This window comes from Aythya ferina (assembly GCF_964211825.1).
Source record: "Aythya ferina genome assembly, chromosome: 2".
NCBI classification, from domain to species: domain Eukaryota; kingdom Metazoa; phylum Chordata; class Aves; order Anseriformes; family Anatidae; genus Aythya; species Aythya ferina.
Window position 1 is genome coordinate 50,800,833 of NC_140297.1, and position 22,796 is coordinate 50,823,628.

At 37.2% G+C, this 22,796-nt stretch overlaps 1 protein-coding gene across 3 annotated transcripts in view; it reads right to left on the minus strand.

Annotated features, from left to right (window-relative positions):
• The window catches only part of CDKAL1 (CDKAL1 threonylcarbamoyladenosine tRNA methylthiotransferase), a 429,529-nt gene that overhangs the window by 156,295 nt on the left and 250,438 nt on the right, over window positions 1-22,796 (minus strand). For all 3 annotated transcript variants that reach the window (XM_084510786.1, XM_084510787.1, XM_084510788.1), the window contains one exon: window positions 8,086-8,252. In XM_084510786.1, coding sequence (XP_084366912.1) covers window positions 8,086-8,252 — 167 coding nt within the window. The remainder of the gene's footprint in view (window positions 1-8,085; window positions 8,253-22,796) is intronic.

The window sequence follows — 22,796 nt, forward strand, 5'->3', positions numbered from 1 at the left end:
CGCATTAGAAACACACAGAGAAGTCCACTAAAAAAAAAGTGATTTATTTCAACAGCACAGAGCTGCTTTAAATAATTTGCTGTCTCAATTATATGTTATGCTATCCAATAAACCCGAAAAACAGGTAAAATGTAAGCGAGGCACACATTTACAATAGGCAAATACAACTGTTGCACTAATTTTTTGTCTTCAGAAACCTGGATTGGTGACCTGGAGCACTAGTTTTATCCACATCATGCATAAACTTATGCCAAAGCCTAATGAAGCAAGCAGTTTTACTGAAGATTATGCAGATGATGCTGCAAAGCCCAGTGAATGTGACAGTTCATCTCTCAAAGAAAACAAAGGGTTTTATGCATCTAAACTAAACAGAAAATTTGGAACAGCATAGAAAGTAGCTGGTAGAACCTGGCTATAACCTAGTTATATATAACAAGGAAAGAGAGATCTTATTTGGTTTTCAATGTAAGCAAAAACATTAAAAGAAGATGGTAAAATTTGCTCCTAAGGCTGTATTTTTGACATTAACTTCCAGCCCAATGCCCTGAAGTCCATGGTAACAGCTAAGATTCTCATTTTACCCAGCAAAAATGCAATTTTCCATACAGGTAATACCTGGTCTTTGAATAAACAGCTCCATTAATGGTGATTTTTATTTTCTGCTAGCAATCCATCTGAAATAAAATTCAGCTCCACAGGTCTGCTGTGAAGTGACATTACATGTAACTGACAGACAACCTGACACTCAAAATAAAACCTAGTGGATTTATCTGCATTTCAACACTCTTCGTCCTTATGATATCTATCAAGCAAGAGAAACATTCATATGAGCAAATCACAATTAAGGTACGGGTAACATCAACAGCTTTAACCGGTCAAGCAAAGTGCTACTTAATGTTAACCCCTTTCTCCCACATGAATTTTTATGCACAGATTATTAAATCCAGCAGAGCACTAGGAGCATGCATAAAATATCCTGTTCTGATGGAGAAATCAATCTTGCATAAATAAAGCAGTTCTTTCTCTGCTTAAGCATTTTTTCTAGTAGAGTTGTGAAGAAGAACAAGAGCCTCATTCCCACCACCACAAATACTCCTTTTTCCATCATCTGGAAGCAAACCGTTACTGTTTATCGAAGTTCCCAATACAACATTTCATGAGGGTTTTTTTTTTTTTTTAAGAATATTCAAGATTTACAAATACAACATTAAAACTTCATTAAGACTAAAATGGGTTCTTATTTTACATTTAATAAGTCAAATCATTCCACCAGATTACAGAAAACATGTCACCAGTCATTTATGGACATTAAGACCTGTGAGTCTGAGATCTTAAAACTTTAATTAGACAAAACAGTGTGACCTCTCTCTAAGTACAGCAGAGATTTATTCATCCCTTTTCTAATCACATAACATTGAAATATACATTTATTCAGTGTGAATTCACCACTGAAAAAGTTCTGCTACACTGTGTTTTAAGAAGTAATTTCAAGGACATTATACTTGGAAACCCCACAGATAAAGAATGCTTTAAGATGAAGGGCATGAGAAACGAAGTATTTTGGTATCAAAGACAAAATGAACAAAAAAAGATGGAATACACCAACTAAACAAAGATGTACGCATGGCCTCCATAGGACAAACGAGCATTTAACAACATAGCAAAGGAAACTGTGATCAAGCTTTTTTCCATCTCCTTTTCTACAAGCCCAGATGCAACCACTCAGCTCCCCCTCAATAGCTGACATTTCTTTCAATTTTACTGAGAGCAAGACAAACACAGTTTGCATATAGACAACTATGTAATTGCAGCAAGGGACAGTTGCATGGTTCGCAAACTATAAATCACTACAAAACTCATGGCAGTAAGAGGTCATAGACTTAACTATTCATTTATTTAAATATATACCACAGTTTTCATTTCTTCTGGTCAAATCAATATATTTTAATTGCTGCTTTCAAATGCAGTGGTCTATGAAAATGACAAAAATAATACTAGAAACGAAGCAAATACATGCCCTAGAGGCCTTTTAATTCCTGAAATCATGCTGCCCTTTTACTTGCTGTTGAAGAATGTTTGTATATTGTTTCCTTTCAAAATGCATTTCAAATCAACTTACACTCCAGCTTATTGAAAACTTCAGTTTACGCACAAAACTCAAAAGTGTTTAGTGCATTCTTGGAGGAAAAAAGCACAATACAGGAAAAAGAAAAGGGAATAGTAATTTTAGTGTAATACATATCTATGTGCTGTGTCAGGGCATATTTGAGGAAGCCATCTGTATGGCATTAGCTTCAATGAGGTTAAGGAACATAAACACTGAGCTGACATGAAAAATCAAAGCAAAAGAGCAAAGTAATACTGTTGCAACTCATGGCACACTTGGCATTCCTTACACGTTTGAAGACACTGCCACCATACAGATTCCATCTCAATGGTTGGTGTATCACTAAAATGTCGTGAATTAATAACCGAGATATAGCCCACAGATGGCATATGATATGGTTTGAGATAGACTCATTTTGACAGGTGACAAAGACAACTACTCATCTCGTTATGTGAAATTAAGCACTTACGGGAATGGCAGGTGCGAACTGCCTCCTTTATACAGATTTGGAAGCATCCCATCACTCACAGAAAGTGCTGTACTAAAATCCTAGACAAATCTGGAAGCAGAGCTAGTGTTAAATCTGGAAGGGAAGTAAGCGAAGGCTGAGATGCAAGCACAGTCCTCTCACAGTCTGGATGATCCACATTCCCTCCTGATTTGGCCAGAACGCCAGACACTGAATCAGAAAATGGAGTTAAAAAATAAAGAAAAATGGAAGTATATTCAAGACAAAAATCAGTCCCTAACACTGCTCCACTAACATTAATTCATTTCAGCCAGCTACATAGATGGACCCATTTTTGACTTTTTGGACTAATTCCCATTTACTACTACTGCTTCCATGGATTTTTTTCCAATCTTCCTTGCCCATCGGTCACTTTAAGTGGGCATAAAACTGTCGCTAGAGCATTAGCCAGTAACCCCATAACACAATTGCGGAATAAGGGCCTGGAGGTTACTTTTAAAGCAGGATGTACAACTTATCCACAGTTCTGTTGTACACATTGATGGCAGTAGAGGACGATGACATTATTCTATCTAGCAGTGTGTGTACTTTTAACAGTAGCTCCGTGCAAATATGTGTGGTTAACAGCATACAAGGTGTATACTGGCTGCAGCTGGGGGAGGACGGATGGATGGGAAGTGGCTGCGGGTGGTGTGCACCTGTGGGAGACTTGAGGATGGGTAACTAAAATCACTTTGGAGGAAATCAGAGAAGTGCAATGAATGTGTCCCACACCCTTATTAGGAGCAGAGGGATTCAGACAAATGACACTTCCTTTAAGGATATCTGTCCCATGTGTAGTGGGAAAGTTTAGTTGAGGGGATTAGATTTTGAAGTACAAATTTCAAAATGCATATAATGTAGATATAACAGATTCTCTACCAAATTCTTCAATTTCCTGTGTTGTTCCTATTGCCCCATACGAATTCTTTATGTAAACCCATACATCACCTGCAGCTGAACAAAACAGCAGAGAAAAAAGTTAGTGTAATTTAAAGGCTCTTCTCCTAATGACTTAGTGCAGGATGCAGTCTGTCAAATAGTTTGGAACATTTTAAAACATTGCAAGGTTCTCAATAATCATTTCTTTACAAACAAATTCCAAGTGAATGCAGAATTTATCATTTGGAAACACATGGTTACTTCTCATCCCCAAACAGTTCATGCTACATACATGCCTAAATACACATGGCACTGTTACAACCATACTTACTGAATCAAAATCTCAAAGTGCTAAGTTACATCAGAACATACCATACAAGTATATTAATGATCTTCATGGGATAACAGCATCTCTTGAAACAACTAACCTCTTTAAAGACAGATGTGTATTTACTTGACAGCAGTATCTGAAGCCATTGGGTATACTCAGTATTTTAGGTCACGTATAAACTGAAACTGACTCCCTATCTTTAACAAACCTGAGTTTGAATGACCACAGGCTCAGGCCCCCAGAGCTACCAAGCCTTGCAGCATAAAAGCCTGAAGGCCAGTTACAAATACACACCGATTTCCTTTGTCCCTCCTCTGCTCCAGTCCCTCCACTCGTGGCCCAGGAGAAGCTGTCTTCCTTTTTTTCCTCCTCCTCAGCCTCTCACACTGGCCTCCAGCATCAGCAGAGCTGTTGGCTGGCAGTTCTTGGCAGATACTAAGAGACTGTCCCCCAGATTCAGAGGCAGATGAAACACTCCCAGGATGAGTGGCATTGCTGCTCCTCTGGTTTTATTTCCAGGAAACCCTTGGGTGAGCGTGGTCAATACGCTAACAAGTCAAAAGACTCACAGGGCCAAAGTCTAGCTGCAAACCTGGGCTTACAGTAGAGCAGAAATATTGCTCAGATTACACAGATCCCTGATCACAGCCCCATCAACCATACAGTTTCAAAGCAGACAGGATCTCAGAGCATATTTATGAAATAACTTTCTTTTCTTTTAATGCAGTAGTGGGAAATGAAGAACCTGTACGCACTTTTTGGAACCTACAAAAAAAAAATAAATCTATCTATAAGGAGCTTAATAACCAGCTTATCAAAAAGTGGGCTAAATATCTTTCAGTGAAGGAATTTGCTATTCCAACGATCCATATTAATGGAATGAAAAAGTTATATTATAAAAGTTATATTATTTTAGACAGAGGATATAATCTATTTTCCTGATAACCATCAAGATGTTCCTTAGTGTGTAGCTGAAGTCCCCCATGCCTCACTTCACAACACAAAGAATGTAAGCTAGGCATTTTTCAAAGGAACAAAGTGTGTGGCAAGGGCAGCAAAAAAACTCCTCATATCTCCCCACCCCTCTATTTTTAAGGTGCTAGAACAGTATGAGCAACTTACACTTCAATTGCGTATGATGTGATGCATCTTTAATTTTTAGTTTTTTACTCAGTCATCAGTCTTTTTCTTCACAGGCACAACTTCATGCTCATTCACTGAAGAGATTACCATTGTCATTGTGGCCTAAGGAATTCTTTGCTTCTAATGCAGCTGCACCATCTACAACTCATGGTATTAATCTACACCTCCCTGTTCTTTTTATTTCCCATCTCCTCCCATCCAGACAAGTGACAGGCACAGAAACTCCAGTAAAAAGGAGAAGAAACATAAAGTCCAAGCATACAATTAAGCCAGTGAAACGGAGATTGAAATCCATAGTTTTTTGAAGGAAAATAGATATTTGTGAAATGTTTTTTTGATACTAATGGATTTCAAGCAATACTACAAATCATTATTTAAAAAACGTACATAAAGTCTTTGGAAACTGTTAGTTTTAGAATGCTTAAAACTCAGTGCATTATTGGACAAAACAAATGTATTCATACAAACATTGTTATTAGTTTTGGAGTTATAAGGGTAATACAGTCATAAAGCTAGCAAAACATTTTATCTGCAGGTAAACTCAAATAAATTTGGCAAAAACTGCAAACAAAGCAAAATTGTTGCTGTTAGGGTATGTCACTAGGGAAGAAAGTCCAGTTCCTAAAATCAATTTATGCTTTTAATGACTGCTGCTGCTTTATGCCATTTATGCCAGTAAAAGGATTTAAACCCTTGACCAGCAGTTGCATACATACAGTTGCGTGTAATTGCTACAAAGTTCTGATTTCTCAAGAAGATACATAAGACTGGAACAACTTTTTCCTCCTCACTGGATACAAAAAAATGACACACAGCGCGTACATTTTTCCCAGTTTTTTTTTTCTTTCTCATAAAGCCAAAAACATTGTTCCAGTTAGCAACATGCCATCTAACAAAATAAATTAATCAAATGCAGCTCACTTTTATATCCATTATTGAAAGATGTTTACAACCCATAAAATAGTTTCATAGCTTTCTTAGGAGATAACAGAACTATGTCTGGATTTTATCCTAATCAACTGACATGAAGGTTAATCAACTTCTCATTTAATTTTTATTTTTTTTAAACAAATTGCAGTTTTACCTTTTCTTCAACCGAAAAGTTAAAAGCACATTCCCCATAAAAAAAAAAAAAAAGTTTATTTTGTCTGGTAAAAATGAATACAGGAGATTGCCAACGTTCCCTAGTGATCTTTCATAGATACAAACTTGGAAGAGGGGTGTAGACAGAAACGCAGAAGGTAAAAAAGCTTTACAAGTTTAGTTTGACAGATGATCAGAATTACTTCACCAAATTACAAGGCTCAAGAATTCTCGGACATACATGAAACATATAAATGTGATTAAATCATCCTTCAAACTGTATGAAACCAAAAAGGACAAGCAACAGCAGATGTTGCTATTGTACAAAAAAAGATGGTGCACACATAATGCATGTTTTGCATGGCAATATTCAAGATGTACATTTTCAATAGGCCTTCATGAATTCCTTATGCTCTGCCATCACACTTGAAGATTCATTTTTAAAGAAATTAGAGTCCTTTTCATAACACGAGTCAGGTCAGGGAGAGTCCTACCTACAGCACTTTTTAGAAAAGTGAGAAAGAGGAAGATTAGAGATCACAAACCAAATAGTCCACAGTTTGTGACATCCTCAGTCTAAGATTACAACTGATTGAAGGAATACAAAGTACCTTTTGTCTTGCTCAAATTATATCAAATTAAAACAACTACAGTACTCCTTAGCTGGGCAGGGTATTTTTTTTTTAAGCAGCTGCTGGAAATAAGAAAATCACTCTGAGACTACTCACAAGGTGAGCAGCAGTAACAAAAGATGCTGTCTATACCAAAACAGTTTTTATACTAGGTGTTAAAATGAAAGCAAAGACAATGACAGTGAAAACTGCTAGATGCCTTACTTGCATTTGCATAAGATGCTGAAAATGTTAAAACTAAAAAAAAGAAGAGGAAAAACTTATAATGGATATGAGTGCACAAGACAGAACGCAACCATCTAAGAAATGCAACCAATCCACTTCCTAACAACTTCCATTCAGTGTGTTTTTAAGGTTCTGTCTTAGTGAAGTGTATGACAAAGCAAAGAATAAAAGAAGAGTGTGGGAAGTTTCTTGGGACTTTTCTCCAGCTTGCATTGTTTAGCTGGTGAAGTGAAAAACTGCTTATTCCTATCAAGATAAAATTCCTTGTTTCAACAGGGAAAGGTGCAGCATCATTATCACTGTGGAGGAGGAAGTAGTGGTGGTGTTCTGGTGAAAAAAATACTGTCCTTTGCATCTTAAGAAAATCTAAGTGCAACTTTTAATTCTATAATACCTTAGGGAAAGCAGCATGGAACCAACTATTTATTGGGATATTTCTGAAAAACATGGCTACAAAACTTACCTTGTTCTATAAGCTTCCCTGATTTCTCCCTGTCTTCAAAATTAAATTCTATCTATGAATATTTCTTATGAATTTCAATAAATTTATTTGGTGACAGAATCCATCAAGGCCAACCCATGTTTGGGACAAAGCTTTTGTTTCATGTTTCACATTTATACAATATTCTTTCAAAGTCACATTGTCGTGCATGTTGTTTATAATCTCACTGAACTACTTCATTACAAATTTTTCTTATGCAGGTATACATTTAAGTTTTCCATGTCTTTTATGGACACTGCACACACAGAACAGCATTTGAAATAGGTTTATAAGTATGTTGTTGAGCAAGGCCAACATACGGTGTTTCTGGAAGTGTTCATTTGAGAACTAGCAGGAAAACAACTTTAGTCCCATATTCCATTGCCTCCTAATGACATTTCTTTTAGTTCTTGAAAACACTAAACATGTACATAAGCCCAACATCACTATAATGAAGGTCCACAGGTCAGAGGCCTCAGTAATAGTATCATTCCAAAAAGATTTGAATATCTTATTATCTGGATAACTTGCTGCGTCAGGCAAATGGCTTAATACTATTAGTGTAATTCTATAAATTTACCTGCAGTAATTTTTTAAGCTACCACTTAAAATGAAAATGTACTATGTGTAAGGTTCCACACTCACTTGATCAATGAATGTCTAATGTATAAATAATTCTCTGTTCTTTCTTACCTCCAGATGCTCTAAAATATAGGGAGGATTTGTCATGCCAAGCCTCAGCATAGCTCCCTCAGGAATAGCTTCAACCAGCTTCCACAGAAGCGTAGGGAGGTCTGTGCCAATGTCTCTGCCATAAGCCCCTGTGTCTTCACTGGTCAGCCATATCTCGCAAACACCCTCTGTGAATAAAAGAAAGAGATAATTAACAAATCTGTTTTAGAGCTGTTTATTTTATCATACAGCTGCTCACTCTGTTTAATGCAGTATTTCACAAGGCTATTATGCAGCCAGACTGGGTATTCAATTGTGAGGGGGAGGGAAGGAGGAGGAAGGCTTATCCCATGGGTAGCAGTGGGTTATTAAGTTCATTTTATGAGCACAAGAGTGCTACAACAATGCTGTAAATTATCATTGCTGTGGAGTGATTAACATTCACAGCCAATGACTAATTCTGTGCTGCTTCTACAGCAAGTCAGTCAAGTCTAGTACTCTGCTCTATTTTTTGAGCCTAATTCATTCAACACCGCAAGCGACTTTACCCAGGCAAAGAGTCTGCATTAATGGTGGTTACTAGCAGTCAACTGATTAACTAGTAAACTTCCAATAAGCAAAAATAGCTCTAAAGCACAGTAACTAACAGTACACTCCCGGCATAACTACTAAAACCTTGCATTCTTTAAATAATACAATTACCAATATAATATTAAGGTTGTATTAAAAAAGGCTAGTCACCACTACATGACTAAGTGATCGTGTTGGAAAAGTGTTAACAGACAGGAAATAGGTTTATTTTCCATCAGTCAGGGCCTTAGGAAGCAGTATATTTGATTTGTATTGTAAAGAGTATTGACCTTGAACGTTGAAATTTGGTAATATCCTCTTGCTCAAAGAGGGGAAAGATTACACCACCCTTTAATAATAGCTGAAAGCAACAAGGTTTCATGCAGCCACTTCTATCAGTCTGCCCAGCTTTTATCCTTTTTGTAACGCAATCCATCTCCACCCCCTTGCTACCCCAAAGCAAAAAATAAGCAAATTAAAATAGGGTGGCTGAGAGGAAGACTCCTGTGATCCCCAGTCAGATAAGATACCTTTAACTTGATGAAGAGCTAGATTTCTAATACAGATGAGCACTCTCTGGACTAGTAGAGAACATATCACTAAATATGAATGTTTATATTATAAAATATATATTTCAGGTGAGGAAAATGCAAACAACTATGTGGAATTAAATTATTTAAGTGATAAAACCAGAAAAACAAATTTTACAAAAATGTAAACTCAAGACTGCCATTCAAACTCACCCTACAACAATGAAGGTGGACAGAAGGCTATGTTGAGCAAAGACAATTCTGTTTGTTTCAAAAGGTTTTCAAGGTCATTTATTTAGAACAACAAAAAATAAAAAATAAAAAATAAAGGTAAACCAAGAAACTCGTCACTTAAGATTTGCTTTAACAATAATTTAGTGAGACAGATGTGCAGCTCTGTTGTTTTAAGAGGCCTATAGGAACGTACTCTTGAAGCAGTGCTCTTGGTTATCCAACTTCCCATCGCAACCTTGCAGTCACATTCAGGCAGAGCTCCCCGGTGCCCCATCAGCTAAGCAGAACTTGCCAGCGTATGCAATCACACCTTGGATTCCACCGCTGTTGCTGATGTTTTCAGAACTGCCTTTCACAACAGCCAGTGCTATGCTATGAAATATATTCTGAGGTTTGCCACCTGGTCTATGTTTTCCCGAGTTACGGAAAAAGCCAATGAATTATGCATCAACTACATTTTAAGAACAAGAGAAACGTAAATGATATAAATGATGGCTAATGTCCTGCTGTGCTTTTTATATCAGTTTCCAACAGCCATCATAACACTGAAAAACAATAATTCAGTTGCTGTTTTTCTACTGTAACAGAGTAATTCTCATTTTTAAACTTTCAATCTAAATGGTTGCATGGGGCATTTTTTGCACGAGCATGGCTGATGGAATACTGCCTCTCGGTCACCAGCTGAACGTTGAGGAAAAAGAATAAATCACTGGCTAGGAATGGAAATAACATTCACAGGGAAAACAACAGCAAGCTTTTAAAGCTGCATAGGTGGGGACCATTAGCCCCCCGGTGGGCTGAAACTTCAAATTAAATCACATGAAGAGGAAGCAGCTGTAAGAGTAAATCAGCAACAACAGGAATAACTGTCTCATCTGCTCTCCGATCAGGGTGTTGAACAACAAGCAATGGGAATAATTCATGCTGAGAGAGCCAAGGATGCAGTCTTACTATGTGGAGAAGGGGGGAGAAAACCTGTATTTTAGAAGAACATTTGCTTCCCAATTTCAGGCTGACAAAATGGACCTTCACATCCTGAAAGCTGCTATTGGTGCTAAGTATTCACAAACGGGAAATGAACTTAGTGCATAACTGTGGTGATACAGGCTCCACGTCAGCTGTTGGTAGGCTGGTTATTCAAGCCCTTTGCATCCTGAGTTTTAGGAGACTCTACTTAAACTGAGCAAGAAAAGAAAACAGCAGATCTCCCAAACACTCTTCTTAGTGAACCAACGCTTATTTTTTTCACTCAACCTTTGCCCCTCTGCACTCCAGACCTATGTAGGAAGCTATTACAAATTCACTGTCTAACCATGTGTTTTTTGTTGTTGTTGCTGTTTTTTCCTTTCTTTTGCATTGAACCTCATGAGCTCATTCACTATTCTGTTATTTGATAATTTTGGTGCTAATAAAAGCAAGCTGATTTTGTAAACAAGAAAATTGATGCAAACTACAGAGTTGAGATGTGCAAATTTGGAGCATTTGCGACAGCATTAAGGTCAATTATCATTATATTCAAGTAGTTACAAGTCTGTCTTTGGTTGCAGAGCATTGCTTATTCCTCACTCTGCCATCACCACCCAGCACAAGAGTAGCTTCAACAGCTGGATTCCAATCTGTGCTCTCTTGTAATTGGAGATGACTGAGAATGAAAAATGTTGGAAAACAAAAAGTTTCCAAGTAAATGAAGGAGATTCCGAGACTATTCCTTCTCCAACATCTCATAAAGAATACTCATTCCTGATTATCCAAAATACATTCTAACTTTTTTTTCCCCCCCCTCCTGGGGGTAGTCTAAACAATTATTGTCAGAAAGAGAAGGAGAAATCCTGAAATTGTCACTTTTACAAGATATGTACATTTCTGTTTTAAAGACCACTTGATATGATTCATTTCTTTAGTAATAATGAAAAAAATCTAGAGTTTTATTTTCATGCCACTGTAGTAAACACTTTTCAGCAGTAGCACATAGCTTTCAAATTGAAGCAAAATCTACTCCATCTGAAAAATAAATTTACTGCAATCTACAAAACCATCTGAAGTTGTTAAAATATCAGATACTAATCCTGCTGAAATTCTATTTGTTAGCCTGCTGTACTTATGTACAAATGAAAATTGCAAAAAAAAATTATTTTTTCTTCTCCTTCCCTTCTTCTCATTCTTCTCTGACAGATTTTGTAATGTGAAAAGGAGTGCCTTCTCCAGCAGCACAATTCTCTGCAGGCTGCCACGGCGGGAGACCCCCAGCTCTGACCTCCTCGCTATCCCACATATGTTTATCAATAACTGCCTGACCTCCTTGCTATTCCTTCTCCAACAGTGAATTCTTATGGCAGCCTGCAGTGCTGTACAGACCACAGAAATACCTCTCCCACTGTACCGCAGAAATCTGTAAGACCATCTGCCAAGGGGAGGTCTGACTTAAATGTTTGTCAGAAACTGCCTGCAGACTTGAGGACAATCCATCTAAAGCTGCCATTCCTGATCACACCCTTAGAATTAAAAAAAAAAAAAAAAAAACACAGCCAAAGAAAGAAAGGCTTGGAAAAATCAAATTCATTTTACATGTGCTTGTTTTTCAGAATGAGCTTACCCTACATAAATTCATTTTCTCTTCCGTTATTTGAATTTCCCCTCAGTTACTTCTCTCCATATTTTATTATTTTTTAATTTACCTTTTCTTCAGCATGGGTTTTACAAGGGCTGTTTACATACTTGACACCAGGGCACGTGTCCAACTATGCTGCATCAGTGCCCTAACTGAACAACTATGAAGACATTTCTGTACATTACATATAACTGTATCAGCCTGAATATAATGCAAGTTTAAACAGAAACTGAGCTCTGTAGGAATCAAATTCCTTCTATACTTCTGAAGTACTCTGCAAGCATTGATGCAGCTTCAAGAGTTCAAGTCCTCTTAGCCAGCCAGCCCAACCTCATGGATCACACCCCTGAAAGATCCCACAGCAGAGAGCTCCGGGAAGATTAGGTCAATCTCAGAGTAATTCACTGGTACTAACAGGCATTTGGAAGGGCTACTAACTTACATTTCCCCAAGAAAGTGATATTTGACCTGTATATGAAGAAATCCTATAGCAGAGAGAATGCAGTTCCACACAAAAATCCTGTACAAACATACCTTATCCCAGACCCAAAAAGCTCTTTGTAGCTAATTGCTGCAATTAGAAATTGCAGGATATCTGCCATCAGATGATGAAAAAAGTAGACTGATAAAAAAAATACAGGTGTAGGTACAGAGCTGGTGAAAGAAGCAAGATGTCAGGCTACGACATAAAGGAGTGATATTTTTTTCTATCCTTTGGAAAATGTAGTCCAGCATTGCAGCTCTGCTCCCAACACACACACACGTCCCATCACAGTCTCACTTTCACCTGGAGGGACAAAGCTCTAGATAGGTGTAATGCAGCCTAGCTTTCTAAGGGACCTTTATGAGGCCCAAGCATATTTCCTCTTTTCAAAGATCTGTTCTTTACACCCTTCTGAACAGTACTAAAGGAGTGAAAGATGATTGTCCACTCTTGTTTTCTTAATGCTGGCCATGTTCACTGGGGAACACCATTACTGACTGCCAGCTACACCTTGTACCATGGCTCACCACCCTGTGAGCCTGGCAGTCCAGCCAATTCTTTCAGCCACCTTATCATCGCCTTATCCAGGCCATATATCAGCCATAGGTAAGAATATAGTACAGGAAACTATGCCAAAGTCTTCGCTAAATTTACAGTAAAACAACAAAACAAAACAAAGACCTCCACAGCTTTCCCCTCCTCCGCACAGCCAGACATCTTATCAGAGAAGGCAGTCATGCATCGTTAAATCATCTGGTAAATCTATGTGAGGTGATCCCAGTCACCTCCTTGTCCTTCACGTGCCTAGAGGTGGCTTCCAGAAGGGTTTGCCCTATGTGCTTCCCAGAGACCGAGGTTCAGCTGCCCCGTAGTTCTCTACGTTCTCCTTCCTGCCCTTCTTGAAGGGCAGCGTGACATTTCCTTTTTTCCAGTCATCAGGAATCTCCCCTGATTGCCTTGACCTTTGGATGATGAGGGAGAACAGCCTCGTAATGACACCAACCAGCACTCTCAGCACACTCGGAGGCCTCTCATTGCAGGGTTATTTCTATTACTTCTGGATGTCAGCCTGCACTTGCAGAAACTGCAGCTATGTTTCACAAGTGCTTAGTTCAGTACGAGCCTTAAAGCGGTTGCGGTTTCTGCTGCCCACAGGATGATATATATATTAGAAATGAAAACACTAACTTGTACAGCCTACATATTTTTGAGAACAAATGTGTTGGAGAACTAAGATGAAGTGAAACTCGCTAAAATACTACAAAAGGAAATACAGAAGGAAGGATATCATTCATTCTACTACATCTAGACTAAGTGACACTGACAGAGATTATTCCACCTATGCAGGATAACACATTATTTTAAAAGTACAACATTCAACAACATCACTTGAGAAGATTCTGTTTGGCAGTGTTGTATCCTGGAAGAATGCGGTCTACTACATTTAGTACAAAATTCAAGATGATTTGGTTTTTTTCCTCCTTTTCACAATGCTTACTTTAAGTAACAGTTTGGACACACATACGATTTAGGATGTTATGAATTTATGGCTATACATTAGTATATATACATGGCATGAAATTGTTGAACTATATAAACACGAACTTGATTCTAAAGTTTGTCTACCATAGACTTGACTTCAGTAATTAGAACAAATTCCTGATGCTACAAATTTTTGCAATGAAGATCGGGCTACATTTGCAAATTCCAAAGCATATGAATTAGTCACACCTTGGACCTACTTAACTCTTCTGGCAACTGTTTTTTCAAAAGTATGAAATGTGTCTTGACTTTCAGTTACATTTTATTTTTACAAAAAGTAAAATGCACTATCTCGTTTACTTATGTAGTAAATTGAAATTGGAGCTTAAATGGAGTTCAGTGCAAAGCAGTTCAAGATACAACACAAAGCTATTTCAATGAAAATGTGTTAATCTTTTTTAAAAACTACAACTCATATATTTTTCTGCCTCGAAGTGCACTTAGATTTGTTGCGTGATTTTATGCAACATATGAAGTCTAGTCAGGGCTAGACCAAAGTAAAAAAAAAAAAAAAAAAAAAACACAACCAAACAAAAAAAGCAAACAAATGACAAAAACAAACAAACAAAACAAAACAACAACAACAAAAAACACCACCAAGAATTAGGACTGCAAAACATTTTAGCTTTGTACACAATTAAAAACAAACAAAAAAAAACAACTACCCCCCTGACCTCACCCAAAACAAACATATGCATAAGCATATGTTTGTTTAATACCACCTTTTGCATTAATTTTTAGGATTACTTTGGGGATTTTAGTGAAACAACCACACACTGAACGGAAGAGTTCTGGCCCAGCTACCTATATATTCTTTACAGAATCACAGAATCACAGAATTTTCTAGGTTGGAAGAGACCTCAAGATCATTGAGTCCAACCTCTGACCTAACGCTAACAGTCCCCACTAAACCATTTCCCTAAGCTCTACATCTAAATGTCTTTTGAAGACTTCCAGGGATGATTTAACATTCAGCAGTCTAACTTTAAAGTAAGGACACTCTGCCATCCACTTTATATTTAAATAGATGTGAAACGTAGTAGAAGAATCTAATGACCATTTGCTTAATGATGGCTTTCTATTTTATCTTGTGTGATTACGGAAGTGGAAGCTACAGAGATCTATTTAAAGATTTCCTTTTCAAAAGCCATGCATCTGAAAGATGAAACTGTTTAGAACATTAATTCACTGAATTTGCCTATTTATCTAAAATCATTAAATGAAAGTTTCATTTGCAACAGCTACAATTTTCTTTTCAAACAAGTGTTAGAGCTGGGAGAGGGTAGCAAGAATTTGAGGACTAATATCAAAACCACAACCATTCCTTTTGCTAACGTTTCGCCATCAAGGCATTTACAATAGAAGTTTACTACCTGTGATTGTTGTAGAGTTTAGCAGTTTGACAATTTATATCAAATACTGTTTGTTTTGCTCATCTCTTTAGTAATGAGCATAAAGTATTTTGATAAAACAAGCCTAGTATCTGAAATTGTTACCCTTTAATAAAACGATAATTCAAGTTCAACTGAACAAGAAATAAGAATGCCTCTGAAAGTAACAAAGCACAGTTAAAATTATTTCTTCTTCTTACGCTATTAATAGCAAAAAAATATTTAGTAAAAGAGTGTTCCCAATCAAAAGCATGCAGCAGATAGGGCCAACTGATCATTAAATACCAAAGAAAGCATAATAGGTTTCTCTGTTCCACAAAGCAAACCCTTGTCCTTGCTTATAAAAGAGGTCATTCAACCCCTATAGGGCCCTCTGTTCCTAATAGCCTAATGCTTGAGCATAAACCAGCAGCCCTGTCTTGCCCGGTTTGGAACTATAATGCTTTTAGCAAAAGGGAGAGGAAGGCGGGGAGGAAAGGAAACAGTATAATAGGTCGCTTGCTGCTGCAAACAGCATGATAGCTAAATTATGAGTCCAGTTTCATTCTGCTAGAACAAGAGAGACTCCAAAGGGCATCAAGACAGACAGTCCGCAGAAGTTAGCTCAGCGCCAGCACTGCAGCATTATGCATCTTGCTTTCAAGGAGGATTAATGATACCATACATCATGATGATAAATTGGGTTTTGTAGTCAATTTGAAGAGAAAAGGGAGGAAAGCATTTCAAGAAAATTGCAGGGAAAAAAATGAAGTTGAATTTCATGAGTTGCTCCTAGTTCTCAGGCTGAGGGAAGAGGAAGCTATTCTTTAAGAGAAGTGTGCACTGCTTCTGTGGGACACCTGCTTATGATCTTCCAAATTCCAGGCATGTTGGTTACACACACAGTGGCTTTTGTAAGTTAACTCTTGCACATGTGAAAAAAAAATAAAAATCCATTCTATCTTTAAATTTGCCAGTTAAAAAAAAGCTCAAACTTGCAAATTCATATATAGACATCCTACAACAACTTGGTTTTTGGAGGCAGAAGACATCTACTGTCTAAGTCAACAGAATGAAAGTCTTGTGTGTATTAATGACGAGAGAGAGAATTATCTGACAGTAATTAGTTCTTCACTGAATCAAGAACATTATACAAGAAGTAAATTCAATGATACACATTGGTACACACATTAAGAAAATAAAAGCATAAAGGGATCTGGGGATGCTGGCTGATCAAGCTCAACATGAGCCAGCAGTGTGCCCTGGCAGCTGAGACAGCAAACTACATTTTGGGGTGCATTAAACAGCACAGCCAGCCAGCCAAAAGAGGTGATTCTCCCTCTGTATTTAGCATTGGTGAGACCTCACCCTGAATATTGTGTGCAGTTATGGGCTCCACAATATAAAAAGGGTGTTAAAGTCCTTGAAAACCATTCAGAAGAAGGCAACAAAGCTGGTAAAATGGCTGGAAGGCACGTCCTATGAGGAGAGGCTGAGGACACTTGGGTTGTCTGGTCCGGAGAAATGGAGGCTGAGAGGTGACCTCATTGCTCTCTACTCCTTCCTGAGGAGGAGAAGTAGAGAGGGAGGTGCTGGACTCTTCTCAGTAGTAACTGATGACAGGACATATGGGAGCAGCAGAAAGCTGCACCAGGGGAGGTTCAGACTGGACATTAGGAAAACCACAGGGGAGTCAAACACTGGAACAGGCTTCCAAGAGAGGTGGTTGGTGTCCCATGCCAGTCAGTGTTCATGAGACATTTTGACAATGCCCTTGTGAATATGTTTTAAGTTTTGGTTAGCCCTGAATTAAGTGGTCAGGCAGTTGGCATAGGCGATCTTTGAAGGTCCCTTCCAACAAAACTGTTCTATGCTTTTGACTGGGTGACCACAGATAATGAATTTTGCAAAAAGGGACTTCAACACAACAGAAAGCTATTTCAGAAAACACAGACAGACACCAGTTTAGAGCTGTTGTTCTGTAGTTTTCTATATAGCATACAGATATACAGGTCCTTGAAGCATGAAATTACTGTTCTCAGCTCTATGCTTCACATAAACACTTTGTAAACTATTGATATGCTCATGTTGGTCTTGTACTATAAGCAGAGAGAGAAGGGCCAGTCTTGCACCCTGCAGAAATACTCCCCAGCTCTTGAAAAGAGAAAAATCAATATTTCTTCAAACCTAAAAACTAAAGAACTAAAAGGTATAATTTCTATGCCTAGTTTCAAAACTCAGATGAGAAATCTGCTTCAAAGTCTGTATTGAAAATGACAGATATGAGAAATCTTGTTTATGACTTAGAAATTCACTGGGAAAAAAAGGGTAAGGTGTCACTCATTATAACATACGCTCTCCGTTTTAAAACCAAAACATGGGCTATCGGTCTGTTGTAAATGAAGAATTAGATGCAAAGGGTCACACGCTGCACAAATTCAAGGAAATGGTCATGAGCTGTAGGCATATTCTGTGATATTACAGGATGCAGTGCTAATTAATGGAGGCTTTTACTGAATATCCATTGCTGTACTGCTAATGAGTCTGGATTAATTTAAACAATGTTTTTATGGAAACTGATTAATTCTTTGGAAGTAACATCGCACAGTTTAAATCATTTAAAGCATTTTTAGCCAAGCTAAATAACAACTGGAATGAGTTTAGAAAGAAAATAGCTTACATAATCTAAAATAGTGGCTTGCAAACAAGCTACCAGGGCGTGGTAGAGATATCAGACATGGAAACTCATACTCCAGAAAGCATTCTCCAGCTCAAATTCTTTGTATTTTTGAGAGCTGGAGCCTATACTACTATTTCATTCAAAGTTTCTGATGTTTTTCTTTAAATAGATGAATAGCAACAGTAAATAAAAACTGCACTTTGGACATTTACATATGACATATTTAAAATCACCTGAAAATAAGTTTGAAATAATCTGCATTAACATAAAATGCTGAAATTTGAAAATATGATCAAAGAAAGAAGAGAGCTTACGTCTAACTTTGACTGAAAAGATAACAAGAATGAGTAATCTCGGACCCATTACATATCCCAGGATTAGGGCAGAAAATCTCTTATGCATTTTAATCACACAAAAACGTAATTAAGAAGAAAGTACTATCATAAGCAACTAATATAAGTGCCAAATGCTGGTTATCACACTGAATTATGATAAAAGATATAATAATGTAAACCTCACGGAATAATACAGAATACAGAAATACTTTGGTAAAGAGGGAGTTGTATGTTTTAAGCAATCCTTCTATATATCAGTCTTCTTATTTTACCTTAAAGTACTGAATTCCATGGACAACACAGTGTAATTTTTAATTTGGATTATTTTTGTATCAAGTGAGCGAAGAGTTCAAAAATATGGCAAACTGCTATATAATAGAATAAAAGCAAGAAAACAGTCAGCATGTGCAAGGCAGTTGGCTAGACACAGAATGCACTTAGAGGACGACAATTCCATGAGCCAACAATACAGAGGGGCAACGTGTAAGTAGTTTCTGATGATGATAATCCTTATCTAAATTTACCTCCTCACAGTACAGTAGATAACACCATTAACTCATTAAGAATAACCTGGCTTGTATCTGCAAGTATGCCAACTTGATGCTGCATTTGATGATAAGCTGAAATGGCTTAGTAGCAAGACAGTAAGGAAAATATTCATTAGACAGTCTACAGACAGAAATCACACCATAATAATTACCTTGATTTCTGTCAGAAGTCTCCTCTAAAATTTAGTATTACTTAAAATATTTTCTAAAATGGCTGATAGAACCTTGGAAACTGTAAGTGGGCCAGCTTGATGAAAAAGGAAAACAGCTGCATAGCATCAGTAATGGAGTTTCCCTAATTCTAAATGATGAAATTGTTTAAGTATATCTACTGATTTCTCACTGAGTACACAGTGGGTCTTTGCTGTGTATCCACCATCCAGCTTAAGCTAAATTTATATAGTATCCTGTGATACACCACCAAAGTACATCATAATCAAAAGACAATTAAAATCTGTTGGAGATATCCACAGGGAGGTCAAAGTGAAATCATTTAAGGGTTTTGAAGGGTATTAATGTTTCTTTTTTTCTCATACAGATTAATGCCCATTAGGGTCTCATTCTAAATAGTAATTTACCTTTTGATGAACTGATTATATGTCAATACAGGACCATGAATTAAATCAACACTAAGAGAGAGGAGCTTCTGTTCAGGATTCTTTATGAAAAAAAATATATCCAAAGAGCAATTACTTGATTCTTTCAAGACTAGAAGCCAAATAACAGTCCAGTTGTTCAGAAAAAGGGTCATCTATAAAGAATCATGCAGAAGATGACACATGGAAAATAATAATAAAAAACACTTTTAAACATTTGTTAGTCTAATTATATCCCTGTTTTTTTTAAACACTCAGCAAAAGTCTGCAAGCATTACACAAGCTTTCCTGCCTCCATATACAAAAAAAATAAACCTGTAATGTGTTCCTTATACTCATGCCAATACCTTTACATGCTGTATTTAGCTCTGTAAAATACAACTCAGCAATGTAATTTGAGGAAAAAAATTACAAAGGTATTGAATTGTAAAAATCTTGTAACAGCTGCTCATTTGCATTAACTGCTAGAAAGCCATCATTAGGGAAGACATTATAAAAAACACAATAGACTTGTACTAAAGACTTCTTTAACGAGTTATCCTTAACTCTGAGAGATCACAATTCCCTTCAAAACAGGTAACTGTGTTCTCAAACACTAATTCTCTGCACAGCAGTTTTAACGTTTGAAGAACAGTGTTGTTATTGCTTGCTCTTTTGTTTCCTGAGATGGCTTTCCAATTAGGTGTACCTTTCATCATTTCACAAAATGTTCAGTTTTAGGACACTCATCCAAACCGCCATGGGCATGTCTAAGTACTGGTTTAAAGGTGCTGAAGGAGAGAAAGTTTATTTCATTTCAGAAAGCAGAGGAACACAGAGGGAAGGCTGGGTTCCAGACTCTGACAGTGGTGTACACATGTGCTACAGGAACACCGAACTGAGATGGGAACACACAAAATACCACAGCCGTAAGGGTGAATGATGCAATTTGTCTGGTACGGTGCTCTTGCCAAATGACTGTTGTTTACCAGATGTTTCAAGGGTCACAGGCAAATCAGCTTGGGGAAAGATCCTTCCAGGCTGCAGCAGTTCAGTCAGCCTTACAGAAAGTCCTCACAGGTTAAGAATAAAAAGAAAAGTTCTTTGGACAACACACCAACCAGGTATGTCTGCTCTGAATGAGCACAAAAATCTCGTGAATTCTCTTCCTGGTAATTGTTACTCATATTAATTGATTTTTATTCAATATGACTATAGAAGCTGCAACCATAGGTGGTACTAGAAAAACAGTTAGTTGTAAATAAAATTCAGGGTGAAGAGTCAGAAGTACTGGGTGGGGGAGGGAGGAGGTTCTTTTGTTGTCACTAGTATGCCTAAGAAGCTGTATTAAAATTTAAAATGTTCAGTTTTTCAAAACTTACAAAAACACTAGCACAGCATTTCAACAACTAATCCACCCAATAGCAGCAATACAATTAAGTTATAAAACTCTACAACTGCTACGTGGCTTCAGAATTGCACACATAAATTACCTTCAGAGGAACTTAAACAATTATTTTCTTTCAGGACACTATGAACTCTGAAAATAAATTATAACCTAAACTTTATAGAGCAATCACAAATCAAATACAAATGCCATTCAAGAATGTTCCTCATTTTTCTGAGGGAAACGTGATCCAATAGTAAAGGAGTATTATTTTGCATATGTTTACATTTTCTGATAATGATAGATGGGAAATTTTGTAGAACGGTTTTAATAAAAATGCCAAAAGTGGTTCACTAATTTGGATGAAGAAAGCAAATGCATACAATGCATTGCAAAGTCAGTAAATATGCACTCCAAAGCACAACTAACAACAACAAAAATTATGCTATCACATACTCTGAACTGTTGCAGAGGAAATACGCTCTGTATACACATGCCACTTTTAACTAGATATGAAAACAAGCTTCAACAATGGTAGAAACAGTAAGAAATCTAATGGAAGGTCTGTTCTTCCCTTATTTTAGAGGTAGAAGAAGCGTCATTTCTTACACAGCATGTTTTGACTGACAATGTGAACTTTAGACCAGGGGCATGTGTTTGAATTTCCAAATAATTTAATAAAGATTTGCAGTGAAAGTCATAGTGTAACACATCTCTTTGTCTCTACGCGACAAGTTCATAGAGATGGGAATAAAGTGGCTTTAGGTTACTGTATTTTCAGGAAGCTCCTATCTCTGCTCTCTAGTAAAATGCAAAAAACAATGACCTATTTTTGCGTTTTGCCTCAAAGCAATATTAAAAGCATGTAGTACATTCTAAATAAAGATCACAGCACTGAAAAATGTAAGCACAAAAACAAAAACAACAGAGGTTGAGAACACTTCCCTGAAACCTGCAGTGAACCTCTAGCCTTACTTGCAACATCTCAGTTTATATACTGGATGATTGAAGCCCAGCCATGGGAAAGAAGCATTTTAAGAAAGAACTTGAACGCGTGAATACAAATAAAAAACATAAAAATGAGCAGAACTGACTGAATTAAGTAACACCACACAGTATTAACTATGGATTGGCATAGAAAAATAAACTGAAACCTCTTAGAAGAAATCTTTCAAGAGAAACTCCTTTCTTCCTGCTGAACAAAATATCAGAAGTTATCTTGGGATTACAATAACATTTCCCCTCATTTATTTAGATTCAGAGGTATTACTCCAATAAGGGTTTTGATGCCACTATTACTTACAAGGCATTAGTTTCAATCATTGTTTTGTAGGCATATAGAAGAACAGACAAACTGTGACTGCTATTTTTAAAACAAGTTTTGCTTTGCATTTAGTAAGAATCGAGTTACCAGATCCCAATACAGTAACTGAATCCTCCTATTCAAACCTCCAACGTGGACTCAGATCCCTTAAGCTTGTATTTATTTAAGAAATAAATCTTTAATCAGGATACCTAAAAAAATAAGCCTTGCATGATCATGCTGTGCACGTATCCTTCTATCCCATCAACTTTTAAACTTGTTGGCCATTTTCAGTCCAATCTGAGAGAAAACTAGTATCTCAAGAGCAGTAAGTTCCCACACTTTTCATGCATATGAATTGGAGAAGCATGGCCCAAGTGGTGACCCTCTTCAGGCCCCAAGAGCAAGGAAACAGGGGGCCATTTGGATGGAGAAGAGTATCAGCCTCACTGGGTACCGAGCATTAAGAAAGCAGGCTTCTATCACATCATGGAAGAGCAGCTCTTAAAATAAGTATCGCAAACCCTGCCTAGGCAAAAGGACAGACTGACAAGGAGTTGCAATTT